This window comes from Eubalaena glacialis, chromosome 15 (genome assembly GCF_028564815.1).
Source record: "Eubalaena glacialis isolate mEubGla1 chromosome 15, mEubGla1.1.hap2.+ XY, whole genome shotgun sequence".
Taxonomy (NCBI): domain Eukaryota; kingdom Metazoa; phylum Chordata; class Mammalia; order Artiodactyla; family Balaenidae; genus Eubalaena; species Eubalaena glacialis.
The window spans coordinates 18,114,926-18,126,099 of record NC_083730.1 but is presented as its reverse complement, the minus strand read 5'-3'; the positions used below and the strand labels follow the sequence as shown (position 1 = coordinate 18,126,099).

At 56.6% G+C, this 11,174-nt stretch overlaps 1 protein-coding gene across 1 annotated transcript in view; it reads left to right on the top strand.

Moving 5' to 3' along the window:
- Positions 1-1,325: 1,325 nt before the first annotated feature.
- ONECUT2 (one cut homeobox 2) overlaps positions 1,326-11,174 on the top strand; it is a 38,733-nt gene continuing 28,884 nt past the window's right edge. The window contains exon 1 of the mRNA XM_061170080.1: positions 1,326-2,553. Within this exon, the coding sequence (XP_061026063.1) occupies positions 1,326-2,553 (1,228 nt within the window). The remainder of the gene's footprint in view (positions 2,554-11,174) is intronic.

Here is an 11,174-nt window from a genome sequence, read left to right as displayed (position 1 = left end):
GCGAGTAACGTCCCGGACGTTTACATACTCCCTACCCCCAGGAGAAGTTTGCTAACTAAGGCATCGGCAACAACCCTGCTGTACACTACCCCCCTCCAGCCCCCGCCCCCTCCCACCACTCCTTTCTAACTCGCTCGCGCAGCAAGCATTTGGTCACCTTGAAACCGTAGCTCCTGGTGTTCTAGTTTTGTTCTGCAATCTAGCAGGGGCCCTTCTGAAGGCTCATAACTGAGAGATTTATGGGCTTGCCGGGTAATTAAATGATGTTATTGTGTTAACTTTGCAGGCATTACTGCGGCCCGCGCCGCGGGTGGGCTTGCGTCCGCCGGCCGCAGCTCGCACGCAGCGAGGGCGCTGGAGTTCCTTCGCCCCGTAGATTCCGCACTCCCCAGTCTCGGGAATTTACCCTACATTAGAATACATTAGCGCCCGCATTTTAAAAGGCTAAACTACTGGCTCCCAGCTAGGGACGCTTAGGAAGTGGCTTGTTAGGAGACGTGGGATTGTTTTTACACCAGCACGTAGCTGGAGTCTTTCCCTCCTGGCTTGCCTCGATAAAAGCTTTGGGGTGAAGCAAGGGGAACTGAAGCAAAGCCCTTTAGCCCAGGTCGCAACAGCTCCGGAGAGACACAGAGCGGCATCTTTAACGTAATTTCTCTCCCTCACTCGCTCTCTCGCCTCTCTCTCCCCACTACCCTCTCTTCCCCTCCCTCTCTCCCTCTCCTTGACGTTTGATTCCAGTGGCAAAGGAGGAAAAAAAAAAAAAAAAAAAAAGCACAGAGCCGTCAGCCAAACGTGAACCGCGCGGCCCCGCCCCCTTCCCAGCCATTGGTAGCTGTGCGCAGGAGGCCCGCCTCCCGGGGCAGTCGCGGCCACGCAGTGGCTGCTCGCGGCGCCCATCGGGCACTGCCCCGCCCCGGGTCCGGGAAGGTAGGTTGGCTGCCCCGGCGAGCGGCAGAGCCCTTCTGGACAGCTCCCGCTCACCCAAACAGAAGACGTCGGCGCCGGAGCGGGCTCGGACATGGCGAGGCAGCGCGCCGCCCCGAGCGGCGGGACTCGGTGATCCCTCCCTCCTTCCCCGCCCCCTCCCGTCTCCCGCACACACGCCCCGTCCGCCCCCACCCCACCCCACCCCCACCCCGGACGCGCCCGCCCGCCCGCCCGCCCGCAGCCCGGGGCGCACACCCGCACGCACGCTCCCCCTCCACACGCTCACGCACTCCCGCGCCCTCCCTTGCTCCCGCGGCAGAGCTCCGCCACGCGCGCCTTGCCAGCCCGCCGGCCGCCCCCGCCGCCCCCGCCGCCCCCGGGCCCCGATGGACTGAATGAAGGCTGCCTACACCGCCTATCGATGCCTCACCAAAGACCTAGAAGGCTGCGCCATGAACCCGGAGCTGACAATGGAAAGTCTGGGCACTTTGCACGGGCCGGCCGGCGGCGGCAGCGGCGGGGGCGGCGGCGGGGGCGGCGGGGGCGGCGGCGGGGGCCCGGGCCATGAGCAGGAGCTGCTGGCCAACACCAGCCCTCACCACGCGGGCCGCGGCGCCGCTGGCTCGCTGCGGGGCCCGCCGCCGCCGCCAACGGCGCACCAGGAGCTGGGCACGGCGGCAGCAGCTGCAGCGGCGGCGTCGCGCTCGGCCATGGTCACTAGCATGGCCTCGATCCTGGACGGCGGCGACTACCGGCCCGAGCTCTCCATCCCGCTCCATCATGCCATGAGCATGTCCTGCGACTCGTCCCCGCCCGGCATGGGCATGAGCAACACCTACACCACGCTGACGCCGCTCCAGCCGCTGCCGCCCATCTCCACCGTGTCGGACAAGTTCCACCACCCGCACCCGCACCCCCACCACCACCATCACCACCACCACCACCACCAGCGCCTGTCGGGCAACGTCAGCGGCAGCTTCACCCTCATGCGCGACGAGCGCGGGCTCCCGACCATGAACAACCTCTACAGCCCCTACAAGGAGATGCCCGGCATGAGCCAGAGCCTGTCCCCGCTGGCCGCCACACCGCTGGGCAACGGGCTGGGCGGCCTCCACAACGCGCAGCAGAGCCTGCCCAGCTACGGGCCCCCGGGCCACGACAAAATGCTCAGCCCCAACTTCGACGCGCACCACACTGCCATGCTGACCCGCGGTGAGCAACACCTATCCCGCGGTCTGGGCACCCCGCCCGCGGCCATGATGTCGCACCTCAACGGCCTACACCACCCGGGCCACGCTCAGTCCCATGGGCCGGTGCTGGCGCCTAGCCGTGAGAGGCCACCCTCGTCCTCTTCGGGATCGCAGGTGGCCACATCAGGCCAGCTGGAGGAGATCAACACCAAAGAGGTGGCCCAGCGCATCACCGCCGAGCTGAAGCGCTACAGCATCCCACAGGCGATCTTCGCGCAGAGGGTGTTGTGCCGGTCTCAGGGGACTCTCTCCGACCTGCTCCGGAACCCCAAACCGTGGAGTAAACTCAAATCTGGCAGGGAGACCTTCCGCAGGATGTGGAAGTGGCTGCAGGAGCCCGAGTTCCAGCGCATGTCTGCCTTACGCCTGGCAGGTAAGCCCAGAGGGTCTCCTGGAGCCAGGGTGCTGGGAGAGGGCAACGGGGTGGGGTGCCTGTGGCCCCGGGTGAGGGCGCTTAGCCACATCTCTGGGTTCTCGGCTCCTCTCCTCTCCACACTTCCTATTTCTTCTCTACTTCTTCTTCTGTTTCCTCTTTCTCCTCTCCTCTTCTTTCTGTTCTCCCTTTCTCTTACTTCTTTTCCTTCCTCCCTCCTTGTCTCCCGGGCTTCCTGACCGACCCCCACCCGCATTTTATTCGCACTTTGCTCAACGTGCCAACTCTGCCCTCTTCTTCCGACCTTACCCAGCTGTGGGAGTCGCGATGGGGGTGCGCCGTGTCCGCTAGGAGCCCTCTCTTTCCAGGACTCACAGGGAAGGGGGATTGCCTTTATTGGAAACCCTGTGCACTTGAACTCTTGCTTAGACAATACATTTCCGAGCTTGCTTAGGCAATACATTTCAGTTTTCCAAGCTGCCTGGTCTCTCTACATGGAGGCAGTTGGTGGGCGGGGGAGGGAGGGGGGAGCGGGAGGCAAACTTGTTTGGTCACTGACAAGAGTCACAGCCTTGCCCACGCGGAGAACGGGTGACCAGGATACAACAGCGCTTCCCGAGCCCGTTTCCGGCCTTGACATTGGCACGGGGACTTTATGATCGAAAGAGCGGGCTGGAGCCAGCTCCCTTGTCTCTGCCCACAGTGAGGGGAGGGTGCAAGGACGAAGGTTGGGACTGCCACATCCACCTCTCTGGGAGGACGGGAGAGGAGCAACTAAGAGTAGAGAGCGTCCTGCCTCACTCGCCGGCCGCCCTTGCCCGGCTCCCAGCGTCTGCCAGGATTTGCCGAGGTTTGGGGCCTCCGGGAGAGGCTGGGAGCTCGCGGGAAGAGGTGCAGAAAAATTAAGATGCAGGTTAGTTAACGCATCTTGGCCTCGGGCTACAGGCTCCGCCTTTGCATTAAGCGGACGCTGATTGTGCGCGTAGCTCGGCGACGGGGAGGGCTGGCGGCCGGCGGGAGAGGACGAGTCGACGCATTGGTTACATTGTTCTGTAGCCGGCTTAGCTCTTTGTGCCTCCTCTAGCGGCAGAGCCGCGAGGTACAGCCCTCTATTGTTCTAGGAGCGCAGAAACCTCCTGTGTGGGCGGCGGGAACCAGAGAGAAAGGCGCAGCCGTGGCTGCGACTGGCACACAGCTGCGCGCACAGTTGCGCGCTTTAGTGCGCACAGACCCAGCGCGGTGCGCGTGGCAATTGCGCTGCCCCCAGGACCCTGCCACGGGCCGAGAGGGGCAAAGTGTCCAGGCACCCCACTGGGGAGGACGCGCGGTACCCGACTGCAGGCCGAGATGGGCAGCTTCTTTTGGACTGAGGCTGTCCCTCCCGATCGTCGGATTATCTGGGGGACAATTCGTGGTGGCAGTGATTTACATAGGTGCGGGTAGTGGGTAGCGCGCGGTTCCGAGCCGCACACAACGCGCTTCCGGAGCTGTGAGCTCAGGCTTCCTCTCCGGCTCCCCGGGGCTTTCCTCGCACCGCTGAGCCTGGCTTATAGGGTGCACTCTACCTACGCCGGACAGGGCTGGGGGATGTGACAGGCAGCGTGTTCGCCCAGGCTTGGGGAGGGGGCGTTTCCACTCTGACAGCCTCCGCCTTTGCCCGCTGTTGGAGGATTCGGATCTCCAGTCAGTAATCTCCCCGCCGTGTTGACCTGAAAAGGTAAAGAAACTAGCCGCCCCCCCCCAAGGGCTTCCCCACATCGGTGGACTCCAAATAGTTCTGCATGGATTTAGAAACCTACTTTATCTTTCTCCTCATTTAGCTTACTCTTCATCCTCTCCTACAATTTTCTCTGATTGCTCTTGGTTCCTTGCAAAGAGTAAGCAGTGAATAGAGAATATCAGTGAAAAACTGGAAGCTTACTGACAATTCCAAACAGTGTGGTACCCCTTTGTCTTAGGCCCCTGAAAATGCCTTTAGTCCCTCACGGGTGAGTTTTAGCAAGGGCTGGCTTCTTGGGCACAGGCAGCCAGAAGAAACTTGGCAGCTGGTCTTGGGGAGGGGGGACCAGGGTAAGGTAAAGGCAGGATGACAGCTATTCTACTCCGGCTGATCTCAGAGCGCTGCCGCCCCCTCACGCCTGTCCCGAAAAAGACAGAGATTTTAAAAACACGTGCCTTCTGCCAATGTATGTCTGAAAGTGATTTGGAAAGTAATGCTTTGCTGGTTAGCCGGTCTCAAGCATTTTTGCAACAGCATTGCTGGGATGAGGGAGAGTGTGGCATCCCTGGGGGACCCCAGTCCCACCACCCACCACGGGAGAGTCCCGGGGCCACTCCTCAGGGGCTGGCCTCGGGCAGCATCGGGGATTTTCAGAGTAGGAGCAAGAAAGCCCCCTCAGTGGGAGTCTGAAAGCCTCCTTCAGCGACTGGGAATTTCCTGCGAGGGACCCCGCTTTGCTCAAGCATTCAAATGTGTGTCTGTTTTATTACCCAGAGTTGAAAAGGGACAAGAGCTTTAGCCTTTTTATCTGGCCATTTGATCAGCAACTACAAGTGTGTTGAGTGGTTATTATTACATAGGAGGCTTTTCAATTTGGGGTCAGTAGATCAGTCTCTTCAGACACTGATGCAGAAGCTGGGACTGGTATTATGTGCTTGGAGCGCTAGGGGACGGGAGCAAATGGAGAAGAAAAGCTGAGGCCTTCTCCTCCAGGAGTATGGATCGGAATCTCGCCAGGACGCTGCTGAGGGCCCACACCATTGAGCTCTGGGGGTTAAACAATCCCAGTGACTCTACAGGGCAGCTCTGCCTGACTCCCAGGCGCGAACCTCGCCGAGACCGACCAGCCCCCCATCTCATCGAGACCAGTTCTCTCTCTCAATCTCTCTCTCTCTCTCTCTCTCCCTCCTTTTAATTTCCCTTTCTCTTTCTCATTTTGGGTCTTGCCAGAGGTAAGCAAATAAGGGTTTGAGGGACCACAGAGTTAAGATGTCTGATTTCGGCCAGTGTCGGCAACCTCACCCTTAGGTGAAGTACACCCCCGTCACAACAGAAGCGCCGGCCGCCTCGGTGTATCCACAGCCCGGGATAGCATTTCAAAAGGGAAGGGAGAAGATGGGGGAACTCAGATTGCCTCAACAGTAGATTTCAGAGAAATGGGCTCCAAGTGCACGACTTCGTTCATAAAGGGTGGCGAGGGCCGAAACTGCAACCATGCGGCCTTGGGTCTCTTCCGCGGTCCCCGGGGCTGGCTCCCACAGAGCAGTTTTTATTAACCCGGCAAGAGGCGGCGAGGACAAACTCCAGCGTGTTCAAGCACAAATCCTCACTGGCTTTGAGCCCAGGAGGCCTCTGAACTAAGCACACACGAACCAGGAGGGACGGAGAGAACCCAGGCAAGAAAGTGGATGGGCGCCTCGCGAAGGACGATCGAGGCCCCGGTGGCGGGAGTGGTTTCCTCCAACAACTGGAAGACAGAGCAGAGACCCTCCGACGACACACCCTGCCGAGGTTTCCGCCTTCTGTGAGCCGGGCTCCCGGGGCGGCCCGCCCCGAGCCTGCCTCGCGTCCCCGCGGCGAGCAGACGCCCGGCCCTCCCCAGGCAGCAGCTCCCAGCGGCCACTCTGGAGCCAACTCTGTTGAGGCAGAGGAGGGCCCTTAACCAACCCAACGGGATGTCGCCTGGGCCACCTGACGCCCGCGGCGGCGGAGCGTGGCCAGGGCAGAACGCTGCGGCGCCTGCCAGGGGCACCACGTGCGTGCGCGGCTCCTTTTGGTGCCAGGGGACGTCCTCAGGCCACCCTAAGCCTAGGGACGGGGGCGGGGACCTCATCCGCAGAGACCCGCATCCCGACTCCCACCCCTCCCTTTGGTCAGCCTCTCGGCCGGGCTCAGCCGGTCTCTCCCGAAGGTTTAGTTCGGGGTCCGAGCCGGAGAGGCCGAATGTAGCCCACGTCGGTACGGAACACAAGATGTTTTCTCCTGCTGGCTGGTCGGATTAATAATTGAAAAGCTCGCTACCATCCTTGCTTGGTCAAGTCCCCGGTGCCTCGAGAACACCTTCCCAACTCGCATTAGGGTGGGCGGGAGCTGGGCCGAGCCGGCGGGACGCGAGGGAGGGTAGTGAACCCGCGGGCGAGAAGTAGCCCGGGTCGCCCGGCACCCTCGGTGCGAGAGGCTGCGCATTTATTTTTATTCCGGGCTTTCCACCATGTGGTTATGTCACTTTCTCAAACAAATGTGTATATGGAGGGAGATCGATGCTGATAATGTTTAGAAGATTAAAAGAGCATTAATGCTGGCAACAATAATGTAAACGTGTGGACCCAGATTTCATTGATCTGGAACTTGATCCGGCGCGTTTCCAGTAAGCCCGACGGCGCCCTCTTCCCAGCAGAGCGCTCGCCAGCGGCCTGGCTCCCCGGCGCTCCCGCCGCGCTGCTTCCCCAGCTCCAGGCGGATTCTCGGGTCTGGCCGCTGCTTCACCCCGTGCGGCCCCAGCCCGCCGCTTCCTACTCGAGGTTTCCTGCTGTCGCCAGGCTGCCTGCCCTCTCCCCCAGTCCCCGCGCGCGCAACGCCGCTTTCTGCGCTCCCTGCCGCGGACTCTGCGGGTGGTTGGTATACCGAAGGCGTCGCACGGGACGGCGCCCGAGTCCTCCCAGTCCTCTCGTGTAAGCAGGGTGCCTTCGCCTCTGCCCCGCGCGGCCCGCATCTGGTCCAGCAGGGCCGGGGGCAACTTCTTTCCTCCATGGAAAGCATCCGGGAAATTCGGTCTCCTCTCCATAGGCGGGAACGTCCAAGCCGAACTTTAGAAACGACGTCTCTGAAAAGAAAAACAAATATCATATATTAACGCATATATGTGGGAACCTAGAAAAAATGGTACAGATGAACTTAACTTGCAAGCAGAGATAGAGACACAGACGTATAGAAACGACGTCTCTAAAGCTGCCTGCTAACCTCGCAGCTTCCGGACCCGCGGATCCGCTCTATCCTTGTTTTCATTAAGAAAGAACATTCTCATTAAATGTTCCCATTCGCAGACTTTCTACACTGGTGCATTAGTTGGACAGTTAAACGAGGCCCCAGTGACAATGGCCTGGGCTTCATCCCTCAGAATGGTCTGCTCTGGGCTAATTGGGTCAACCAGAGAAGAATCTTGTTTCTTGCCCCGGCTGGTAAGAAACACCAGACAGCGGAACCGCCCCGCCCCAGCTCCCCTTCCCACCAGCTGGAGAGATCTTCCCCTCTGAGATGCGGGACTCAGGCCTGGCCCTGGTAGAGAGGTTTTCTCTGAGACACCTGCCTTGACGGGAAAAGAAGGAACTTCAAAGCTGTCCCTTCCCTCTGGCAGGAAGACCTCCACATCCTGCCAACCGCTCCTTTTGCCAAATGGCTTATTCTTCCAGAAGGAACACTAAGGTGAATGAAGGAAAGAAAGAGCTGGGACGGTAGTGGAGGTGAGATAAGAACTAAATTGTTAGGGTTTTTTGAAATTATAAATTCTCCAGTTTTAGAAATACTAAGCTTTTCCTTCAAGAGAAGGTTTCAACCTGGACGAAAAGGAGTGTTTTCCTTCCTTCTCCAAGAACGAAATGAGAAAAAGGAGGAAGGAAAGGAGAGAGAAAAAAAACCAAATCTTGCGTTATTCTGCTTTGCCGTGTGGCAAAGGGGAAGCAGTCATTTCTTTCTGTCCTCCCCAGAGATAGGGGGCATCTTCCTTCCAGTGGGTTTCCTTAGAGAAGGGAGCTTTGATACAGCTCCTTGATTCCTAGTCAGAATGAGCCCTACCCCTCTTCTGAAAACCTACAGTGAACTAGGTCAGGTGATCACATACAGAAACCAAAAAGGGTGCGCGGTTTCCTTTTGGTGCGGAAGACAGCGGGCCCCTCCCCTCAAGCTCCGGTGAAGGGCTCTTAGGTTCTGGGAGGGGCGAGTGGGCTTTTGGAGGGTGGAATCTTAGACTCTTCCCCCAACCCCATCTTAGAACCCCAAAACAGGGCTGGATTCCTGGTGAATGGTGAGGGTGGGGCAGATGGGAAACTGAGCCTCTCAGATTCTCTGTGTCTCTGAGAGCAGCCCCACTTCTCTCTAGAGACACATGTCTGCCCAGAGGTAACAGGGGACCCTGGGAAGGGTTTACCTTCTTGAGCTCCAGGCCTGAACCCTGAGGGGGAAAGAGGCTGCCTCTCCAGCTTTCTTCAATCCAAAATTTCACTTCAGGGTCGCCTCTTGGTTTTCTGGGCTTTAGAACCTGTTTCTAAAGGAAGATCGGAGGAAGGGGGTTGAAGAGTTCTCAGGAAGAAAGTACTGGATACCACCACACTATTGCTGGTGGCTGGTGTTGGTAGAAACTGTCTTGAGGGAAAGTGGTATCGTGTCGGGGTATCCCTGGAGGAATGGAAACCTCAGAGGAGAAGCAGAGGGGTTTAGCTTCTGGGCTCTTGCCAAAGGAAGGAAAATGAGGAGGGAATAAATAGAAATAATTGTCTGGATAAAGGGCCCTGGGGAAAAGGGTGAATATTGAGGAACCCTGGGCCTTAAACTTCATCTACAGCTTCTGGGTTATCCTCGTCCCCAACCCCCTCAGAGACCCTTGTTTTTCCTGACCTGGGGAAAATTGCTTTCTCTGAGGGGATACTTTTCTTGGTGGGGGGAGACCATTATGAGGGAACCCAACAGGGATATTTATACTGTCAGGTACAGAGCCTGCTCTAGGTGGGCTGGGGGCCCATCAGCACCCCGTTTCATCACCCAGTCTGTCCCCCTAATGCACTTCAGTGCCTTTGGGAAAAGCTTGATTTTTGATTTCCAAGTCTCACTCCAGGTGAAGACTCTGAGAAATGTACACAGGTTCTTGTAGGGGTAGGGAGGAGGAGCTGGGGAGGTTGACTGGGTAACTCAGCCCCTCTGATGCGTGGCAGGGTACAGATGGGCAAGGCGTGGAGGCGGGCTGTGGGCTGTGCGGACAGAGCTAGCCTCACTGGGGGAGAAGTGGACATTGTGGACATTGTTGTGAAAAACCGTCCTACACAACTTGTCCCAGAGGGAAGGGAGGCTCTGCGTTCCACCTTGGCGCCTCTCTCGCCATTTGAAGATCCATTACTCTTCTGTAGAAAGCAGACTTTGTTTGGGTTGGAAGCACACCTCCAACGTAATTTAATCAGCATTGGACTTTGGCTCATGTAATCAAATATACATATACTTTCTCCTGCAGGAAGAAAAATAATTTCTCTGTAACTGGTATTGACTTGAAGTCATGTAATCTCTGGAAAGCATCACGTTTTTAAAGGGCAAGGTAAAATTAAGGGGGAAAGAACCCACAGTTTCAGTGGTTTGCCTTGTAATAGCTAAGAGAGCCAGTTACCGCCTAAGAAAGGACAGAAGGAGAATTCTAGAGCTGAAATGCATGGGCTGCTGCAATTGTAGGTATCCCACTCCAGCTTCCTCTGTGTAGTCAACCTCCCAGATCTATACTGGTAGGAAACAAGGTTGACTGGCTCACCAGATCCTAGGAATTTGGGCTTTATGTTTATGTTGGGTTGAGGCATCTTTGGAAGAGTCTGGAGCTCCATTGCTCCATTTTTTTCTGTCCTCTTTGGAGAGACCACAGGCAGCAGCAGCAGGATCCCAGTGGGCAGCAAGCCCACTCCACCCCCAGGGCCTTAAGCTCTGCCCTAGAGCATCCCCCTAGAGCAAGCTTGGACTCCCTACCCCCAGGGCGAGGCTCTGGGCTTTACCCAGGTTGGGTCTGTTAGGGAATCTGTTGTAAACACAGATCCATTGATTTGCATTTGTCAGAGAGTAAAGTTAAACCAGTGAAAAGAGAAGCCCTTACCCTTTTATGCAGGGCCAGGGAAACCTTTCATATTGATCCTATTGATCCAACCTTTCCCTTTAAGGAAACCACATAGTTAAAGACCCTCATTCAATAGATTTACCCTTTGCGCTTGTGATATTCCTTTAAGTGTTCTCATCTAGGATAGCTGGGCATTAAGCCCACACTCCAAACCAAACAAAAATGAAAAGGGGGTAGGAGGGGAGGAGTCAAGAGGCAGAATTGTGGGAAGTGAAACTGAATCAAACTGAAATGTGTAATGACTTGGTTGGGGAATGTTTTTCTCATTCTTCTAAGACGACATGCAGGGATAAGGACAAAATAGATGCATTTAGCGATCTCCTCTTTTCTCTTCTCTTCTCTCTCTTTCCCTCCCCCCAAAACAAAATCTGTTTAGATGCTAGAGTAACAACGTCACAGGAACATCATTTTCTACTGTAAAATTATTTCAGTCAAGCCACTAGCTTGGTTCATTTACACTGGTTCACTTAAAGGCAGTGATACTTCCACAAAAATTATTTTGGTTCATTTGTAGCAAATTGGGAATAAAGTGTCCCCAGAAATGCAATATTTTGGACTCTGTATATGAGCATGAACACTGAAGTCACTTTCGAAGAGAAGGGCTTGGAGTCGTGTGTTCTGATGGAAATAGGTAGAAACCAGACCAGGAGTAGGGTACAACTTTTTTTATTGAGCAGTGTAGATGGAACAGGAATTGCTAAATATTGCTCAGTACCCTTTGTGTTTGCGGAAACACAGAAATGAAAGTCCCCTTTGTTTCCA